Source organism: Eurypyga helias, unplaced genomic scaffold (assembly GCF_000690775.1).
Source record: "Eurypyga helias isolate BGI_N326 unplaced genomic scaffold, ASM69077v1 scaffold37867, whole genome shotgun sequence".
NCBI lineage: Eukaryota > Metazoa > Chordata > Aves > Eurypygiformes > Eurypygidae > Eurypyga > Eurypyga helias.
This window is the reverse complement of record NW_010260463.1, coordinates 49-22,475: the sequence shown is the minus strand read 5'-3', so window position 1 is coordinate 22,475 and position 22,427 is coordinate 49. Positions and strand designations below refer to the sequence as shown.

At 35.5% G+C, this 22,427-nt stretch overlaps 1 protein-coding gene across 1 annotated transcript; it reads left to right on the top strand.

Moving 5' to 3' along the window:
• Positions 1–60: 60 nt before the first annotated feature.
• On the top strand, positions 61–22,037 carry TBC1D32 (TBC1 domain family, member 32; the record flags this gene model as incomplete). Its single annotated transcript, XM_010155044.1, has 18 exons — positions 61–238; positions 883–954; positions 2,132–2,257; positions 3,153–3,231; positions 3,396–3,496; positions 3,577–3,638; positions 4,122–4,266; positions 4,961–5,020; positions 6,228–6,327; positions 6,593–6,730; positions 8,314–8,406; positions 8,632–8,774; positions 13,107–13,234; positions 14,295–14,496; positions 17,683–17,765; positions 19,475–19,613; positions 20,296–20,383; positions 21,919–22,037. Coding segments are annotated over 18 exons (2,056 nt in total), but the record flags the coding sequence as incomplete, so codon positions are not given.
• Between the last annotated feature and the right edge of the window lie 390 nt (positions 22,038–22,427).

The window sequence follows — 22,427 nt, the reverse complement described above, 5'->3', positions numbered from 1 at the left end:
TTTTTTTTTTAATTAATACTTTTTATGCTCTTTAATACTAAAATCATCTTTACTTTGAAGATACAGAGAAATGATGCATGCCTTGAAGAATGTCATGATGGTTGTGGTAGAGTCTTTGATTAACAAGTTTGAAGAAGACCGGATGCGTCATAAGGAGCTGGATAGTAAAACAAAGAACGAAAGCCAGAGTGGCTGTTTTACAGACAACTGTTCTGACAGTGACTCCTCGTTCAACCAAGTACATTTTGTTTTCTTTGTATGTTTTGAAATAAGCACGGTACTGCAAAATTGTGAAGTTTCTGTCGGTGGAGGTTGAGAAGCAGCCCTAGAAAAAGATTAATTCTTTCTGTCTCTGATACATGCTACAACAAATTAATTGCCTTTCTTTCACTCTGAAGTAGTAAGCTTATACTAGCTCTCTAACCCTTAGACAGCATACGCCAGAGGAGATGAATATGATGGCCACATGCTCTGCAGTATCTGTGCAAGAACTGCATAGAAAAAGATAAAACGATGATAAAAGCAATACATATCTAACTTTGTGATTTTACTTTAGGAGCCAAGTATTTGCAGTTCATTTCCAGACTATTGCACTCTACTGTATTACTTACTGAATAAATTATTATAAGGGATTTTGTGAAGATAAGGAAACTTTTAAATACAGCAAAGCAAAATATGTAATGAGAATTTTGTTGCTGTAAAATTAACTTTTGACAAATGGCAGAAAACATTTAGAATGTTGACTTTAATGTTAAATTAGTATAAATGTTGAAACCATAATTATTAAAAGTAAATTACATATCATAAAGACTGATGATTTTAATCTTCTGTTATTCAGTTTAATAAAATATTCTAATGATCATTTTGTACTGTGTATTACAGAGTTACACATTCATGAGTCAAGAACAATTGCACCTGCTTGTAGAAAGGCTTGACCCTATTCAGCCTAAGGAAGTAAGTTTAAAAGAAGAAATAAAATGTTAATGCAAATTAATGTTTATGGCATATTGGAAAACAGACTGTATGAACCTAAGAGTTCATATGTACCTAAGTGAAATCTTGTCTTTTGGTAGATGTTGGTTCATCTCTCTTGGCTTCAGTGCAGCAAGTGCTTTGCAGTGCGGTGTTTCATTGTTCGTAACCATCTGGTTCAAAAGCTGGTGTTGCAGTAACTATCTTTTTTTTTTTTTTATTAGGAGTTTGTGTGCTACAGATGGGCATCTTTAGTTTGGAAAAAGTTGTCCTGTGTGAAATAAAGTTACTGAAACTTCTTTTCCTGTATATGTATCCCTTGCCCTTCGTGGTAACTTCCATGTTGCCATAGGGCGGTGCCTGCTGATTTTCCAACAAGCTGCTGCCAGATGGAATATATAAAGTCCAAATTAGTTGTGTTCCTGTCAGTAGCAGTACCAATTTGGGTGTCTAACCACCAATCACCACCAGCAGCTAATATTTTTGAAGCTTGGGGAAACATCATTTTGAGAGTGCTGTCTCAGTAAGATTTGTTTAGGATTGTCTGGCAATTGAAAAAGGCATGGTAGATGGGAATTGGCATAAGCATTGTGATCGAGTTTTCTTAGAAAAACACCTAAAATTTGGATGCGATTAAATATTGTTACAATTTCATACAGTTTCAGTTATATGAAATAAATTACTAGCGATTATAGTTGTCTACAAATAGAACAAAAGAAGAGTAATTTGGGATTATTTAGATTATAATGCTGATGAAAATTCAGCAGTAAAACATAGGGTTTAGTACCTCTGTTTCCTTTAGAGACCTGCTAGCCACATATGTAGTATTTGGTAATACTTTCCTATATTACCTGATTAAAAAAAAATACTTGATTACAAGCAGAAAGTAGAGCATAATCCTTGCATCCAGTATTGGAAACCTCTATAAAATGGTTTTGTTGCTTCTTCAAATATGTTTGGTTTTATTTTTTTTTTCTCAGTGACATAGTGTTTTGTCTAATTCACCATAAAAATATAACAGAATATTAGTATTCTGTAATTCCTTATTTGTTTGACAGCTAGGTCCTGTTCCTGTCTTCCTCCAAATTATATCGTAAATTATGTATTTGAGAGGTTGCTGTGAATGGATTTCTGTTGTTTATCTCTTTGACCACTTCAGGTTCGCCAAGAAGCGTTGCAGACACTGTGTTTTGCCCCTCCCTCTGATATACTGAACTCAGAGAGTTGGCCAGATCTGCGTAAACATCTAACGGTGTCTCTGTCAGATCCTGATGCAACATTCGGTGTAAGCAAAGGTTCTTGATTTAGTTATCAAATGTGTAGCCTTAGTAGAGAGTGCTGAAGAGGAGTAAGAAGTTACATAGGTATTACGAGTAGTCCAGCAGGGTCCCAAGGCATTTTATTATTTGTTTATGTATCAGATAAACTCTTTTTGAAGTAAAAGAACTATATGATTACAGTAGGCCTTTATTTAAAGGATCACAACAGGATTTTGATAGGATTTTTAGAGACTGGAGTACTCATTTACATATCATTTAATAAGAATGAAGAGGTTTGAATGTCTTTTACCAAGCATGTTAAAAAAGTTGACAAAACTCTTCTGTAAAACATGTCACATTAGTATTTCCTATTTAAGTCAGGTATATACTCCATGATGATGAGATACTATATAGGCACTGATGAGGAAAAAAAATGGCAGCTGTTTAAAATGCTTTTAGATAATTTATTATGTCAATTAAGCCTTTTGTTCTTATTCTCTGAATTTTGAAGTGATTATGAAATAAATATGAAAGTTGCCCCAGCTGCTGTCATGTATTTCCCTTTCAGCTTAGGTCTACAGTTTCATTTGAAACAATGTTAGTTGCAAGTCACTGGTACATTTAATAGCATAAAAAGAGTAATGCTAATGGAAAAGTACAGTAGTATTCCCTGATCTGCTGCTTTGTGTCTCAGTGAGGCTTTGCATTGGTGCTGTCAGTTACAAGTATTCAAGTAAGATTTCCTCCAGACCGTAGGTTACTGTGATCCCAATAATGTGTGTTTTTATAAAATATTCTTCACATCTCTAGAGACATCTGAGCAATATGTAATACGAAGAATAATGCCACTGCATATTGGTTATTGTGCAATAATAATACACAGTTACATGACTAATACATTGCTTGTTTTTTCTCCCTTAGGAGAAAATTCTTAGATTCTATGCAAAAACCTTTACTTCTTCTCCATTTAATATGACAAGAGAAGTCTATACAAGTTTAGGTATGTGCATTTAATTAAGTTTGAGACATCATGAGTCATGTAATTCCTGAAAATCGGTTACTTTTATAATGAAGCTGTATAATACAGTCTGTTCTTCCACTGTTGTCGTGGAGGTGAGTTTGGTGGTTTTTTTCCTTTTTTTTTTTTTTTTTCTTCTCTTTTAGCCAGACACTTGGAGCTGTACTTTCTTTCTGGAGGATATTCTCTTCGTATTTCAGCTGGTCTGGATGTGTCTAACACAGACATAAACCATTTACTTAAAAAGGTATAAATTAATTTTCCATACCTTTTTTGTCATTACTGAAACCATGCATAATTTTTTAATTTTAATTATTATGTTTTCAGGTCCGTCTTTTAAATGAGTACCAAAAGGAAGCTCCCTCTTCCTGGATTCGATACCCAGAGAAGTATGTCACCTTCAGAAACCTCTCAATGTTTTGTATTTTAATTATTTTCAACATATAATTAGATGCATATAATTTTAGCAAAAGATTGATTACAAGATGCACAGAGGACTGGTCAGTGATAAGGGGGAAAACAGAAGAAGGGAGAAGTGGAATAGGGAAAGTGCATGGCAGTAGTCATGGGTCATATTAAGCTGCTTTTTAAGAAAAATAACTAGGATGTTTTACAAAGTAACAAGTGTGATATTTAGCACTTAAAATATGTAATCATTTAGGAGGATTCATGTATATGTTAGTATTAGTTTGATTCATGGTAATACAAAGAATTAATATCATTACAAGATCAAGTTACAGATGATGTTGTTTATACTTATGATTTATCTGAACAATGAGGTTTTGCAAGAAATTTGTTCCTGAATATTGCTAGTGGGGAAGATTTACATGATTTCTGTTTTCTGTTAATTTTTTTCCTATTTGTGTCATAAGGTACATGGAAGAAGTAATGGAGAGTACCTTGTCACTTTTGTCAGTAAAACACGAGCCTAATCATCCTACCTCTCCAGATTTTTTGAGTCCAGTCTACTTCTTGGCTTTGCTAGATATCAAAGCAGTATGGTTTAAAAAATGGACGGTAAGCAAAAAAACCCCAGCCAAACAACCCAAGAACTCGTAACTTCTGTATGACATGTATTTTGAAATGTTTGAATTATGACTGTTCTTATCACAGACCTACTGTGACCTGGTAACAACCTATAACGAGCACTGTAATTAAGGAAGTCTGGGGTTTTTTTAGGCATTTATGTCCTTTGCCCTTTAACACTACCCTCAGAAATATAATTTCTGAGAACTGAGTGCACTTTTGGTCTTCAGTCCCTTTGTCGTAATAGACTGACAGCCATCAAAAAGATGCAAATATTTTTCTGAAAGAAGTGGTGAGCATGAAAGTATAGTTATAATATGCTGCATGCAACTTCCTAACCTCCAGTAGACAGGAGAGCCTTTTGCAGCCTGCTATGCATCAATTCATGATTTAGGATTTACGTGGCAATGTAACGTTTCAGCATAGTTACTGATTTTTTGTTTTACTCCATGTTCTACTATGCATTTTTCTAATGACATAATCCTTTTGTCATCTCATATATACTGCAGACAGAAGGCCCACTTGAGTATAATACTGGTTTACACAAGCTGGAGTTTAATACGTTGAATATGTGTTGCGCACAGGATCCCTTAATAGAACAGAATTGGAAGCAATTTCTACTTTTTAGTTAAAAAAACCCCACCTTCTGTTTGAAATTGACATTAGGCCTTCTTTGTCATTTTAGCATGCGCTTTACAGCAGAACAGTGATATTTAGGCTTTTGGAAAAGAAATACAAATCTTTGGTAAGTATTTCCCAATGGAAATTTATTTGGAACTTGTTCTTGCTTTGCACATTGTGGTTTGAACATTTTTGTTTTTCTTTTTACCCTTTTGCCAGCGCTGTTCCATGTTACCAGCTCTGAGTAAGGGGAAATGTGGATGTATTATATCAGTTGTTTAATTAGGCTTATTATTTATTCATTCCATATGTTGCATTCATATTTAGAATTATTTCTGACAATATCTAAAAATAGAAAATGATGCATGAAAAAATACCATAAAAACTCTATGCTGAATTTGGATTTTTTTATAGAAAGAGATTAAGAAACCATCACTGTCGTCTTTTAAGTTGTTACATGAAGCATTGGGATTCAAAGTGTCAGCAAAATATGTCAACCTGGGAAAGCATTTTTAGTAGTGTAGGTGTTAATCCTATCATATACTCTGTATGGGCAGGTCTCTCCACTGGGATGGAAGTTTCAGTGGTTTTAGTAAATTGATGTAGATGTGAGATTCATTCATATAGACAGAACTTTGGCTATGTTTTGTAAAAACTTGTAATACAAATGAAATATAATGTAAAATATATGTGACTGATTGAACCTTAAAGATGTGAGACACTGAAACAGAGAACTGAGACATTTGCCTTGTTTATGCATAAAGAACAGAGCATGGAATAAAGCATGTTCCATGCAACAAAATATTTATAGTAGGAATTCCATGAGTAGGGTAGTCTAATATAATTTATAAGCATAGAGTAAAGCTCAGATTAAGTATTTTTTTATTATGCATGTCTGTACATCTTACTTACACTTGTGAATAAATGTTAGCAGCTGCAAACTGTAATACTTCTAAACTTACTTCTTTATTCATGTGCTACTTTTGTGATTCATTTCTAAATACATGCTGATAAATTGTAAACTTCTATATACATAGATTAGATGATAATGATACAGCGCTTCTGCAAAGAACAGTAATAATATTGGTAGTATGATAATGTAGTGATAATAATAATAATGGTAATGTCATAATATGGTAATGTGTTTTAATAGCCCTATAAAATTTTGCTTTCTGTTGGTTACGCCATCCACAACACTGAAACATGAGGTATTTGCAGTGAAGTGAATGTTTAGGTTGTTTTGCTAAAGGACAGTAAGTATTGTATACAAAAGGGAATTACTTTATTGTAAAATACCAGCTATTTTATTGTTTTGTGCTTTTTTTCCATAGATTAATGCAGCTGTCCAGCAATGTCTTGATTATTTTGAATTTTGCAAGGCAGCAGTTAAAAAAAATTCCAGAGTCAATGACCTCTCCCAGCAGCATTGTAGTGAGTATCTTTGCATGTCTTGCATTATATGCACGTACCTCCACATTCCCTTTGAACATCCTGCCTCAAGAGGAAGACATCCTATCTGTTCTTTTACTTCCCAAAATACTGTGTATCTATTATGTAACCACTGATAGCAGTGGTTAGTTACGTACACTATCTGTCTTTATGTGCAAAAAGATTCACAGAGACTGCAGGCAGTAGCTTGGTACTGTAAAGTAAAGTAATAGAGTCAAGTTCTAATTCTTTGTTTTTATTGTTAAAGGTGATAAGCAGAACTTTTCTTACACTGGACCAGAATTGCAGTACGTCTGTTTTGTTCATTCACTGTGCCTTTTAGGAAGATTGTTTGTCTATAAGCAAGGCCAAAATCTCTTTCCAGTACAGCTGAAAAATAAAAAAGGTAAGAGGGGGGATGAGGAAAATGGAACCTGTTGAGCAACACTTTGTCTGTATTTGATATACATTTTCACTGAAATATTGTGGATGTTACAGGACAGTGTTCAGTTCAGCAATTCTGTGCCTGGAAGCCTTTCTTAAATGATGGTGTAGGTAATTTTGAGCATCAACACAGTTTTTTAATCTTTAATGGATGTAGCTGAGTAGATCACTTCTGTCCTTAGGTTTAATTTCTTGCTGAGGGAGAGTTGGATGAATGTGTAAGTAATCCAGTATTTCTAGGTATGAGTAATATCTCTTGTCAAAACCATTGATATAATTGGTTGGAAAAGAGACATGCCCAGGGACCAAACCTATTTTCCAGGTCTGAAACAAATATCAGTATTTTAAGCTAAATGCAAATGGAAGACAATTGCTCTGAGTTTAGCCTATTAATATAATTAAGGTAAAACAATGGTAGAGGAAAAGATCAGTACCTGTGGAACAGCAGTGTTAATAAGGACAGAAGGTAGGAGATGGAAAAGCCCTTGGACATCCAGAGAAATCTGCATATGGTGATACATTCTGCAGGGTTGGCAAATGCAAGTGTGTGAGAAAAACTGTAGTGTTACGTTGCATTACATTAATATATTTTTAAATTCAGGATAGAATTCAAACCATTACTGGATACTAATTCTGAGATTTGGCTTTTGCGGCTATTTTGTCCCTCTGGTTTGAGGATCAGGACTTAATACATCAATGTAGAATAGCTGTGACAAAGAAATATCTACTAAGCGAGTGCTTTTGTCATTTATCGGTTATTTGTATAACACCATTCAAGCAGTGAGCCATTGGTGATGCTTACTTTTTTCTCTCCCCTACAAAAGTAACAATCTCACTATCTATCGTCTTAGTAGTGTCCTTTGCAGCTTCATAGATAGCAATGCTTTCTTCTCAAATTGTCTGATTTATTAACATAATTACACTGAACTTGGACCAGTAGTTCCCAACCTGCATTTAGCTATGTTTGTTGTCTTTGTCTCAGACCTGAGGAAGAGTTGTCTGACAGCTTGTCCCTTCTCCAGTTCTTTCGCTTAATCTAATAACAAGGTAATACTTTTTGCTACAGCCCAGTACATTCAGCATTCTCAAACTTTGGCTGCCATCTGTTCCAATTTCTTCACCAAAAGGGCTGTCAGGCATTGGAACATGCTGCCCAGGGAATTGGTTAAGTCACCATCCCTGAAGGTATTTATTAGAGGTGTACATGTGGCACTTAGGGACTTGGTCTAGTGGGACTTGGCAGTGTTAGGGTTACAGTTGGACTCCATGATCTTAAAGGTCTTTTCCAACCTTAAGTGATTCCATGATTGTAATGGAAGATATGGTAAAGTAATAATTGGATAAATTGGGAGCCAGATCAAGGCTTCTAGGTTGATTGTGAAATACCTGGATAGAGTCCCAGGGACATGCTCGTCCTTTGCTTTACCAGTTGTATGTATGTTGATTTCCTCAATAAAACAAAGCAAACAAAACCAATTTTATTTGTAAAATTAAAGTTTCACTTTAATTTGCAGACTACTTGCCTTTTTTTTTTTTTTTTAATAGATAGTGTATCTGTAACCGATCTGTTGGTACTATTTACTCAGCTTATTTATTACTCTCCAAGTTACCCAAAGACCGCTCTGGCAGTGCATACAGGTAAATGTTTGGTTTTAACACATGCTAATATATATAGTTAAAATGAGGTATGTGTAACTTCTTTTGCAATTTTTAATGTGGGTCTGTTGTTTGTGCAATTTTCTGAACCTTTCCCCTGTGTTAAATTAGTACTTAACAAAATTGAAATTCAGAAACATCTACATAAGTCTTGTAGATATCTTTGTGTAAGTTAAAATATAAATAAATAGTTTTTGTGTTCACCAGACAATTATTCTCCAGCAAGTCTTGTTATGGAGATTCTGCAAGTTTTTTGTGATCAAACAGGATGCGCTGCTGAATGTTTATATACGGATGCAGTGACAGATGCCCTACTTCATCCTGTTCAAAGCTTACTGAGTGGCACAGAGGTTTGTAGTAACCTTCCAAATAATGTTTAAATTTACAGAGTATTATGCTTTTTCTGTATTCTCTACTTCGAAGATTTGTTTAGTCAAGTAGTAACTTCTGTAGTATTTTCTACATTAGCTAGTATAGTATGCCTTAAATAGTATAGGCTGTCATTATGATTGGTCTGACAAACTTGGTTTTCTTGAAATCTTGTGAATAGTAGCAAAAATTGTGCTGTAGTGAGAACGTTCCCTTGGAAAAATTATATCTTTTTTTTTTTCCTTCCTCCCATGTTTTTGTATGTCTTTTGGATATTTCTTGGATGCATATTTATTCTATCTGCTCTTAAAAGGCAACCTATTTTTATTCCTTTTTAAATTCAGTTGGCAATTTGAATTTAAGCGTTCTCAAATTTAGTATAGGTAAAATATGTAATTCTTCATGGAAAATTATTGTTTTCTGAATGGGCAAAAGGAAGATTTTTTTTTTTTAACAGTTTATGAGAATTTTAAAAATATTGGGAAACATTATCTGCTTCTAGGTACTGGAAAGTCTATTTATAGTTTCAGCTTTCCCTGTTGATTTTGTTTTGACTGAGATGATTTAACTGATCTAAGGGACTCTGAGAGGCTGAGGATGTAAAATGCCTGGGGAGGAGCCTGAGCAGTCTTACATAAAGAGACTGAGAGAAATTAATAGCTGAGAAGTTTTGAATTTTCTTTCTGAGACTCATGCTTGCAAGGACAGTCTGTGTTCCTAATTTAAATACCTCATCTAGGTTCTTAAAGTTGAATTTTGTCAGTATCCTTCTGATTATCTTTTCAGTTCCTTTTTTCATCATTTTTTTAGTGTTTATTTTTCAGAAAAGTCTATATTAATTCCTGAAAGTTTTACTTATACAAAAATATTCCAGTGTTTTTTTTCTAAAGCATAAAGAATCAGTTTCCAAGTAAATATTTTAAAGTATGTATTTCTGTAAAACTGAAACCATAGTCCTGCAAAAATTTGATCATGTCAATAATTTAGCTCTTCTGTGGGCATCTGCACAGAGCACAGAAGGATTACTTATGTATTTTATTGTAAGGCTATCTATGGACACTGTTGCAAGATTAACGCTTTAAGTTGTCTTGTATTTACTGTACACCGCAAATATTTAGTGCCCATTTTTTCAAGGACAAAGAGTGACTGAGCCTGCATTTGCTTTGAACACTGATAGTCAAATTTAAAAACAGTACTAAGGCAATACTGCATTGATTTGCTGTAATGGAGGCTTGTGTAATCCCCCAGGCAACCTCTATGGTCTCATGGTATTCTAAAGTGTATCCAACTGCCTCTCTTTCTTATTATGCATTAGTAGTTAAAAAAGAAATTATCACAATGTTTAACAGTTCTTTCCCCCTTCCTTTTTTTTATTCCTTTTGTTTCTGCCATGCCCTGCTGTCTCTCATAGGTAGCTGAACTCGTAACAAATTTTAAGCCCTCCTGTGACCTAGTAACTGGTACGTTTAAAAAAAGAAACAGGTCATGTTCAGAAATATTTAACACACAGTAGCTGTAGTAAACTGCTTATGTTGTGAATCCGGAATATGCCATATTTGTTTTAACGAAAGTGCAAATTGTTTTCTATTGCAAATGGCAAACCAGTAGCTTGAAAAGTCAGGGTGACCCTCTTCTTTTTACAAGACTTCCGACTGTTTTTTCTTCCCAACTAAATCATTGGCTCTTCCTAGACATGTGAGAATGCTCATGCTGGATGCTAATGCTGGACAGTGCCTGCCTTAGAAGGAAGGCAATGGCCACATACCTTTCTTCAGCTGGATTTGGGACTGGTTAGCATTGGAGGAGCATGTGTGCCTCCTGGATTGTATGGTGGGCCTAATGAACAAACAGAATGCTGTTATTTTACATCTGAGCTCTGAATTTACTCAGATAAGCACAGGCCTTACTTGCCTTTAAAGCAGAGTAGTATTGTGTATCTGTAGTAGGGAGGGGAGGAGAAACTTGGTGGCTATGAGCAGGAGCTGGCAGAAGGATTGGTTTGTGGTTAACAGTATAGACCGTTTGGGCGCTGTAGCCTCTGAGTTGCTGCTGAAGCATAGCTTGTGCAGATCATTGCATTCACATTTTAAACAAAGTACCATGGTTGGTTGTTGGTGTTTGGGTTTTTTGATGTTTTTGTTTGTCTTGTTTTGTTTTGCACAGGGAAAGCAAAATAAGAACACTCTTTTGAAGAAACAGTGATAGCACAGTATTTTCCTTTCTCAGAATCGTGGACAATGATACTCAGTAAAGTAAGAATAAAAGGTTAGGGAGATTTTTAAACCTCTGTATCATTGAATATTTTAACTAAAAAGTCAAAGTCAAAATCATATGTTACTCTTGAGTAACTCTGACCACCGGCATTAATGGTAAATTCCTTACATTTTAAAACAGGAAGACTATTTTTCATCTGTCCACTGCATCTAGAGCTACTTGTAAGAGAAAGAAGCAGAGAGAAAGAAGCAGGAGGTGGATTGCATAGCATTTTTAAAATCACTTATCCTGTGAGTCTGGTTGTCCTTGATGAATAACAGAGGAGTGGAAAAGATTTAAGCAGTGGACTTCAACTTCATGAGAGAGTGGTGCTTTATTCCCCATTCTGACATACTGGATATTTAACAAATGTTAGTGGGAACAGTAATCCTCCCTAGCTCATCCCTGCCTAAAATTCATCTGTCGACTCCACTCTGTTGTCCCAGGTGTGGATAGGGGGAAGCTACCAAAGGGGACTTTTCACTTTGAAAACTGTCTTCCTTCCTTCTAAGTACATTTATGAATAAATGCTAGGAATTTGGAGTGCTTCTCAGCCCTTTGTGAGAAGGTATGCTCTGGCTGCCTCATGGCCATGTTATTGAGGCATATGGGCAGGAACAGAGGTTTTGTGAGCACCTTTAGGACACAGCATAAGTCCTGCAGAAATACAGTTACTGTCTACTGTCAAGCCCTTGGCACATCTCTCCACTACTTCCCTTCTCTTGGTCTTGGCAGCCTGCAGTCAGGGCAACATAGGTGATGGTGTGGGTGTCTGTCCCTGAAGAGAGCTGTTTGAGAAAGCCCCTCTAGGAAGCCTCAGCAGAGATCGCTCCAGCGATGACTGCTAATAAAGCCTCAGTGTGGACTCACTGCAGCTCCCACTCAGGAGTGTTTTTTAAGATGAGGTTCTTGTCCTCATTCCCTGCCTGTGCTATGTTGTAGCAGCACTGAAACCTAGTGTCCGTTGATCTGAACCTTGACCCACAATGTCTTGGCTTGCTTCACCTCAGACCTGCCTTGTCACTATAAATCCAGTTGCAAGGTGATCACTGAGCTGTGTTTGACCCTGGTTACTGTGTCTGGAGCTGACCCTGACTCACTGACTTGGCATTCTGGCTTAACCTTGGACCTCCCTCATCATTGTGGAGGGGATCTGGACTGTTGGGTGAACCTGGTTACTGTCACTGGGTCTCTTCTCTTCACCTTGCGTGTGTGTATGGGGAGGGCCCGCCCATCTAATGGCAAGCCATTGCCCCTGTCTGCCTTGTTACCATGCTCAGTTCCCAGCTTCTTGTCCCTTACAGGGCATCCTGTCCTTGCTGCACCCTGACAGGTTCTTCATAGAGCACCCATGTTATGCTTGTCTGCCATTGGAATATTGACTTCACTTATTAATAAGCAATGGCCAATTTAACATTAATTCTGATAGTACATTCAATAGTCAGGGTACCATACTCAACAGTCTGAATCCCAGTGTTAAATGTTCAAGACTGCTTGATTATAGCCTAATTGTACCTATACAGGGCTCTGAATTGAATAAGAAATTGGTAGAGAACTTTTGATTTGCTCCAGTGGGGAAGACTTTCCTCATGATTCCAAAGCAAATGGCTCTTTGGACCTAGTGCAACCTAGAAGTAAGGTGGATGCAGATGATATTCTTGGGAACTGCAGTTCCATTTCTAGCCAAAGAATTGCCAATGCATATGCATCAATGAGGGAAGTGGCATGTTTCTCGCCTTGATTCTGGTGTTATACCCCTAGATGGCATTTCCACATTCATGGTGGGAAAAGAGAAAAAGGAGTTTAGAAATGTCAGAATTCTGTGTCTGTGCAGTCGTTGGACTTCTGCCATAATCATTAGAAGTGACAATTACTGCTATCTGTGATGGAGATTTCTATGAGATAGTGTTTGAACATAGGCTGTTTACTTATTTTGTTTAAGCCATTACGCAGTTGGAAAGGTGACCTTCAGGTTCTGAATACATAAGCCAGGCTTGAATAAACAGCTTTGAGAAAAGCATTGAATTTAAAACATTTTTTTTCTTTTTTCTTTCAAATAGCTGTATATAAATTGTCTTGAAACTGCTTTAATTGACGTAGCTGATATTTTGGCCAGGATTGCTGCTGTAGAAGATGGTCTTTCACTTCTTCTTTATGGAGAAAATGAAAAAACTGCCGAAAAAGATAGGTAAGAGTGTATTCGTGAATGGCATTAGTGAGTACTTTAATGAATTAAATTAGCCTTACGGGTCCCATTTTCTCTTTTTTCATTTATCTATAATGTGATATGCTTTGTTTGGCTTTGGTGGAAAACATCTAATTATCAAGTAAAGCAATAAGTGTTTTAGAGAATGTATTAGGGAGAAATTTATGTGTATAACCAGATGAAATGACAATTTAAATAAATACTTTTACTAAGGGTTGATTTCCATGGCTTATTTGTTTTTCTTATTCGTGTGGGAAGTTTCCTTTCTTTGAATGTAGTCTGTTATATTAATAGTGCTACTGTTCAGGTTAAAGGCATCTCTTCTCTGTTTTATGTTTGTTTTTAAAATAAATAATACAAATCAACCAAATTTATTGAAAGAATAGATTTAATGTAGCATTCATTTTTCAGTACATCTAGTAGAGACAGCTGACATTTGTAACGCTGTACCTATGCTGATGCTGAGACTTGAAACAGGGCAGTAAAACTGAAAGTAGCCTTTAAAAATATCTAAGCTGCAGGTCATGAAAACGTGTGGAATATATGTCTTCTATGTGGAGAAGTCTTAGAAGTTGCATATGTTTTTAAGGGTGTTGGAAGTAAAGGATAGCATTTTGCATGAGTTGTCCTTTGCATTGCAAACCTAAATACCTCAGAAGGAGATCTCTGGAAGAAGAAAGAACGATGACAAATTTTGCCTTGTAGTGATATCCTTAACGCTGATTAAGCAGAAGATAAAGTATTGTCTGCCTAATATTCCCAACTGGATTTTTATAAAACAGTCTGTGTAGTTTGTGGCCGTGTGGGCTGGATGGAAGACAATGGATGTGTTTTTGCTTTATGCAGACCTGTAGCCAAAGTGAAATCACTTGTACATTTCTTCTGCCTGGTGTTACAAGTTGGCCTCTCCATAGTGGGTCATAGTTTCTTTCCGCAGATTCTTTTCCCCTAGAAAAAGTGAAATAAGTTTAGTGAGAGGATTTGTTTTGAGGCTTATTGATGACTACAAACCAAGGTTTTAAAAGTGTTATTTTATTTCTAGTCCTACAGCTGCTCATGTAATTGTTCAGTTTACAAAGAAACTTCTTCATGGCGACATTTCTCTTTTATCTGGATCTGAGCTTTTGCCAGTTGTTACAGGAGCTTTCATTTTTGTATGTCGTCAGATGTACAGAACTTGTGAAGGCCTGCAGGTGCTAATTCCTTATGGCTTGCATGAAGCTATTGGAGAGGCCTGGAAAAAGGTAAATCTTGTTTTGGATTGGGAAGACTGAAAAAAAAATTTACTGTAAGAGGTTCAGTTTATGTAATAGTTGTTCTTTGCTTCAGGCTGCTTATATTTAAGTAGTGTGATAATGCTTGGAATTGTTCTAAAAATGAATTTCTACTTTTCAAATATTCCTTTTGTATGTGAACCTAGGAGTTTATCCTTTAAGATTAAACCAGGAACTCTCAAGTTTCATCGATAGACCTATTCATTCATTGTACTTGATGCTAGAGGTCACTTGATGTCAATAATAGCCAGTGGCCACCACAGATCTTGTCTTCACTCTTGTTGTGGAATATTTTGAAAGGAAAAACTCTTGAGATGTGGTTTTATTATTTTTTAGGTTAAACTGATTAGTTTTAGTGGGTTATGCGGAGTAAAAAACCCGAGATTCCAAATAATTGACTTAAATAGTTAGATGCATTGAAAGGTTCTCAAGAGACCATAATGAGAAGTGCCATGCAGGAGTTTGTCTTACCTGTCTACTTGGATATCTTCTGAAGTGAAGACTCTGTACTTGGATTTCAGTTTGATTGCTAGTCTACTGCCTTTTCTGCATGAAGGAGCTGGGTCTACACAGAACTGTTGAAGTGCTTTCTGTGATAAATTTACTGAACAAGGTGTATGGATCTCCTTTATTCCCTGCATTTTTCTATTTTCATTGTTCTGATAGCCATATGCAGAGTGAAAATTCTTATCTATTATAAAAATTTATTTAACATGGAAAAATGACAGCAGATGCTGCAAGAGAGTTTTCAAAAAGTTCACAGTGAAGTAAAATTCAGACAGATATTTGAATCATTAAAATAACATTGTCAGCATTTAGGTAAGGGTAGCATAAAAGCTTCAGTTTTGGCTTGCAGGTAAACTGAAGGCATATTTGACCTAGAGGTATTAGAATTCTTAGTGGAATAACAAAACTGTAGCTAGGTTGTTTTAATTCATACTGAAAAATGGAACCATCTCTTTTTACATTTTTTTTTTCCCCAGTGACTATAAAATATTTTCTTAGAGAAGGATCAGAGCAAGTGGAAGAAAAGATTGGCTAAAAGACTAAAGTGGTGTGGGTTTTTTTTTTTTTTTGAGGCAAGGAAGCTTGAGAGATATTGAATGCAACAGAAAGAGAATGTAACAGCTGTTCTTCCTGTCAAATGCTGTATGCTTTTATTATGATTAGAAATATAAAAATACAGTCACAATGTAAACTGAGGCAGAAAATATCAGAAAGACAGAATATGAATAGAAGAGAGACTTAAATCACCAGCTTAAATCATGGGTATTTCTCACTACCTTTATATATAATATTGTCATGAAAGCATACATTTTGATTGAAAATAGAAGATGATATTAGTTACAGTCATAATTGTATCACAGTAAGCTCTGTTTCTCATCAAAGAATGTTGGTTTTGAAACTTACGTTCTTCCTTGCATTGAAAAACTTCAGGATTTTATTGAATTAAGGAGTTTAGTTCACTTGAATCATGCTGTAATTTACATAACTCAACAATCTGTCTGACTTTTTGTGCCTTCCTGTTGTGTCTAGTCTTACTTGAACTAACCTGTTGCTCTAACATTTATCACAGGCAGACTGTTAAATGCTTTTGATGGGCATTTCCACTTATTTGCTCTAAAGCACCACAGCATTTACACATGCACAAGACTTTTTTTGCCCATTAAAAACCTTTACTACAGTACAGAACATTATTTAGACAAATTGTTGTGACACATACAAGGTAAATAGGCTGAATGTGTCAAATTAAAAAAAAAAAAACCAATCATGAAACAACTGACAAAATGCCATTTCTTCACTTTGGATGTCAAATTGAGACTGAAGTGGAATCTGAAGGAGGGTCAATTTAGATTAGATATTGGGAAGAAGTTCTTCATGGAGAGGGTGGTGAGGCACTGGAACAGGTTGCCCAGAGAAGCTGTGGATGCCCCATCCCTGGGAGTGTTCAAGGCCAGGCTGGATGAGGCTTTGAGCAACCTGGTCTAGTGGAAGGTGTTCCTGCCCATGGCAGGGGGGTTGGAACTAGATGGTCTTTAAGGTCCCTTCCAACCCAAACCATTCTATGATCTGCATATTCAGGACATCAGGAATCTACAATTTAGTACAGGAAGGTCACATTTTCAACTCTGCCACCTTGATTACTTTAAAAATTATTTTTTGTCATTGTTCAATTTTAAAATATCTGTGGTTTATAAAATATTCTACCATTCATAGTGTAGCTAAAATGGGGGATTTGGTGGAGTCTATCCAAGCAGTAGTGACAGTTTTTTAATGGAAAGACTGGTAATTTGTTTCTTCCTATTTTACACTTCTTCTGCAGTTTTAAGACTGGTGGAGAAACATTTTTTTTCTTGGCAGACTCTCCTGGAGTTCTGGGACAGAATTTGTACAGCTGTTAATGAAAGGGGAACATAACAGATCCAGGACAATTGATTAGTTTAATAGAGTAATCTTTTGCGGATTTATTAGATCATGTTTGTAAGAGGGCAAATTAATGGCATCTTACTTTCATTTGGATGGTACAATTTGCTCTTTATCCCTGGAAACATAAGAAAACCTTAAATAATTCATCTGAAATATACAGTGGTTTTCACACTAATTATTTTAAAATAGAATTTTAATTAGAAATTCTATCAAATATTAAAATATGTATATATATTTATCTATGTTGTAGCTTATCCATACCCATATAAATAACTTCATATAACTTATAATTAAATGAAATAAAAATTGGCAGAATTACTTAATAAATTTGGTATTGAGTTGTTGATTACAATGGCTGTTATTTTCCATGACCTGTGACAGAAGTGGAGTAAAAAGTTGCTGTCTGATTTTTTTTTTTTCAATGTGTTATGCTTTGGGAGTGTCCAGTTAAAGTGTGCAAAGAAAGATTTTTTTTTTTATTCTAAGAATCCTAGTAATTTAAAATTTTAAAAATTTACTAGCTTTGAAATGGTTAATACCCAAGGAAGACATTAAAAAAAAAATAATAAAAAATGTAGTGGGATAGTGTATTCTGTGCCAAAGGCTATACTACAACCTGATCACTGGCTTTTTTTTTTTTTTCAATATGTTACAAGAGAACAAGATCTGGAGTTTAAAAGTGTTGTAAATAAACAGTAAGGAGGTGTTTATGTATTTTTTGTTTCACAGACAAGCTTGCTTTCAGAAAGAGTACCCACTCCTGTAACTGGTGCAGATTCAACTTCATCAATAAGTCTAGAGTCAAAAAACGTGTAAGTTGATGCGTAATTTATGCACATGGACAAGCATGAATGCACGCTGCTACTTTATCCCCAGTTGAGGCCTTGCATAACCCTGTGTCTTTTTGCCAAAAGCCTAGTGGTAGGCAGAGGGAGTGAGGTCATCCTAACATGGTCTCAGAAGTGTTACAAAGTTGTTCTTGACCTTTCAGGACTTGTTGGTTTCTGGAGTTGTGTCTAATTCATGTTAAATTGACATATAGTTGATTCTCTCTGACTACAGAAATTGGTTTGAGGAAAATGTGAATTAGAAAGCATAAACCAAAATAGCTGTCAGAGTTTATCTTGTGGCTTTGATATGGTGTTAATTTAAAATGTATCTGGCAAATGGTATCTACACCTTCAAAATATTATGTAGCAAGATTGGCAGTGTTCTGACTGAAAGCTTGATACGTATGAAATGAAAGGCAGCCTTCTTTTTATACTAAATCTTAATGTCCCTTTATAGAAGTTTGTGTGCATTAAGATGAGAAATACACAAGTACTTGTGAGCCTGAAAATTCCAGGTGATGTCGATTCTAGTGCAGAACCTAGTTAATTAAGTAGATTCTTGTTATGCTTTACCAATGACAATGTATAATTTTCCAAGTTATTACTCTAGTCTGTGGTGGTGGTATATGAACTGGTTATAGCAATTCAGATTTAGTGGTAAAGAGAAATCTGTGGATGCAGAGCTCTGACTGAGGCAGCTGTTACTAATCGCTTGCACTGATATAAGCTACAGTTTCCTCCTAGCATTTTTATTTAACTATGGAACAAGGCATGCTGATATATTTCTGGGTGAAATTTTTGCTTCTGAACATGTCAAGGCAGGGATGCTGCAGGAGAAGTGATTAAAATTTGGGGTAATGGTTGGCTGTTATGAGAAAGCTGCATGCTGCTTGCTGTGATAGGACTCAAAAATGAGAGGTGAAAACTAGAGATGAGAATCCAGTAAGCAAATGCTTTTAGAGAAACAGAATCACAAGAGTCTAGTGATACCTGCAGGGATGGTACCTAGTCAAAGGTGCTGTAATTGCTTCACTTTTCTTTTTAGGTTGTGGAGTATTTTGTAGGACAGGAGGTATCATCATACTTTGTTCTTGCAATTGCTGTTCTTCCTGCCATGTCTGTAGAAAATATTTTCCATTTACTACTGTTAGTATGTGAAACTATTGTGTATATGTATCACCTTATTCTCATAATACCATACTAATTTCTAGTAGGAGCCTTTATCTCCTCAAAAGTGAGTTTTTATTAGTTCCTCATAGTGTTTTTAGTGGTGAGAAATTCTGTGCCTGTTTTGCCAATATGTGACTGCCACATTAATACCTTAAAGACTTGTCTGGAGTCAGATAGTCATAAATACATTTAAGGATGGCTGTTGTGGTTTAACTCCGGCCAGCAAACCAGCACAATGGCATAGCTCTTCTGGGTTCCCCATTACATCATCCTTCTGTTCTGTGTTCCTACCTAACTTCAGTTTTGCCAGGATGAGTTTGAATGTTTGTACAAAACACAGTCTAATACATATTATAACTTTCCCAAATGTTTTTGGTTTTTTTTTTTTTTTTAAATAATGTAGAGTAAACATAGAGTCCAGTGAATGAAGTGGTGTTGTTTTTCAAAGTTAGAAGATTTTTTTTTCTTTTTCCATGTGTTTTTCCATATCTTTATTAATTAATATTTTGCTACTCTTGCAGTTTGTTATGGGAACAGACTTTGTTAGATGCCTTGCTAAATTTTTCAGCCACACCCAAAGGACTATTTCTGCTTCATAGTACAGGTGCCATGAATGACTGTGTGAACTTTATGTTCAGCAGTTTATCAAAAAAACTCCAGGTAAGCATTACAGAGTCTGTACAGTTTATTAGTCTTTTAATGATTATAATAAACTAAAGAAGAAAGAAAATAATAAGAGAATAAACCCAGAAACCATTTTGTCACTTAATTTTTACAAAAATGAATTTAAAATGTACCTTATCATCTTTGATATTGGTGCCACACTGATTTACATTTGTTGGATGTTACTCATCTTCAGACTCTTGGGCATATATTTAGTTTTTCTGACCTTTTACAATATGTTTTTTTTCTTTTTTTCTTCTAAGTGCAAATTTTTCAAGACTGCATTGGTAGGTGGTTTTGAAATGTAGATATGCTAGACAATACTTGAAATGTAACCAAAAATGAGATGATATGTGTTTTATGCAAAAAACCGTAAAGTTGCAGACATCCTGTGTGCAAAAAAATTTTAATATCAATGTGTTTATTGTTGGGTGATGTTGCATGTCTCAGCCATAGTATTTTGCATTTCAGTTTTAGTAAGATACTTGATAAAGATGTTTGGTTTGGAACCTGACCCTGGTAAGTCTGTGGAGGCTAATAGCTATGAACTGTTCAAGTCTAACCATACAGTGGATTAAATTCTGTAAACAAGTGTAGGAAAGATCAATATTTAAGAGATCATTTGGGAGTTTCATGCCCTCTGAATAACTAACTGCGTTTTTCTAATTGCTACTAACAGACAAATGAATATGAAGAATTTGGTAATAGAGTGATTGTTACACAAATGGCAACAACACCACCAGGTGCAGTAGCACTACATAGTTCAGGTAAATTGAAGAATGGTGTTATTATGAATAGTTACATGCTGTAGTCTTGCATATTAGAAAAAGATGAGTGGAAGGATGTTGAAAAATATCAACTGAGCTGAATAACTATGCAGTAATAGCAAAGATTGCTTCAGTGCCTATTGATTTCTTCTTCATGGAATTTTATCCTTTCCAACTTTGAAGTCATTCTGATGCAGGGTTTTGTTTTTTGGTTATGTTTTTTTTTTCTTTTTTTCTTAAATAATGCAAAATCTTTACTTTATTGGTTTGGATTTCAAGAAATTTCCTGTATGTTCATGGAGACATTTTTATCTGTTAAAAAAGAAGTTGCTAACAGTTTGTAAGTGCTTCTTACTGATCTAGGGATCAGAATTAACAACTGTTGATTTCTGTAATTTGTATGTACTGACTACACAAAGAGCTAGAAACTGCAAAGGCCTGAATGTCACTGGCACTTCTATATAACAGTGAGGTGGAATTGAGACTATCTGAGCTGACAGTTCTTCTCATGTCAACCCATACCATAGGGTCCCTTCAGATTCATTCTCAGTTAACTCAGCTGTTACCATACCACCCAGCCTTCTAGGTCGTTATTATATTAAAACTAGAATCTTACCAATAGTTTAAAGCTACTGTCTTAAGTTGCTGAGAAAGTCCTTAAGGTACAAAAGTTACAAATACTCTCTCTGAATATCTAGAAGTAGCTGGTGTGTGATTAAAATGACTTGACTGAAAGACTGTCAGAAAGACAGGCAAATTCTGCCAGTCAAGGAAACTGATTGGGAGTTGCTTATTATTTATGCCTCTGAGATCTTTCGGAAAGCAGGGAGCACATCTACTTCAGGAGTAACCCATCTGTCCTGTTTAAGGATCTCAGCCAAGTTGCTTCTTATGGCTCTTGGTGTCAAAGACAAAATCGTAGACCAAAAATAATCAGCATTGATTTTCAGCCTGTGGAGGAGGTTGTGTAATATATGTAAAGTTTGTATTAAGCCTATAACTTTCATTTGGAGGTTGCAGGGTTAGACGGTTATCCTTCCTCTTCTATTTTAATATTTAACATTTTAAATTCAGCTGGTAGTGCCTCTCTGAAAAATATTTTTTCAATCCTTATCATTTCATTGTCGTATGTTTTCTTTTAGTAATGTTAATGTAAATCTGTATTTTTGAAACTGCAGAGCCAATACAAGCTAAGCCTTGGTCTGTAGCAGTTAACTTGTTAAAGAAGGTCAGCAGCTCATTTACATGGAAGATATGTAAATATCATCCTTCTCTAGAATAATAATCTTTGCAAACTGTTGGTGTACATTTTAGATAGAATATAAGCAGACCCCTGTAGAAAGGTAGTTGGACTAGCAGATTGAGAATAGCACGGGGAGTAACCCTCAGGCAGTCTGTCTTGTGAAATTTTAGTCCACAGTGTAGAGAATTTTGAGAATCTGAGTTAGAATTATGGTGTAAATTGTTTTTTAATATGAAAATAGTTTTTCTGGTATTCTTGCCATTGTCATGATTAGAGCAAAAATTTGTTCTAGGTTTTATAAAAGCGCTTGTAACTGAATTATGGGCTCTTTTGGAGTGTGGAAAAGATGATGTGAGGATAACCAAACCCAAATCTACTCCAGTTGACCCTATTGACCAAAGCTGTCAGAAGGTGAGAAATTACTTCATCTTCTGTATTTGCATGGAAGAAACAGTGCTGTGTTTCAGATAGGACGATACATAACTTTCTGTAAATTTTTATTGTGACTATAGCTGCTTCTTGGCATGTGTGGCAGAATTAGTGTAACTCATTAGTCAAATGACTAAAAGAACTGTTGTGCTGCATGGCAGGTCACAATGCCAGGGTTCCATTAAAGTCAATATAAAACAATAAATAACAATCATGACAAAAGTGAAAGTCTTAAGAGACTGGCCATTAGTTCATGTCTGATTACTGTAGTAAATCAGGGAGAGTGATGTGTCTAGGAGTATGCTGTGTCTCTAGATTTTAGAATTATGAGATAATGGACATATAATTTTAAGAATTGGTTGTACAGTTAGA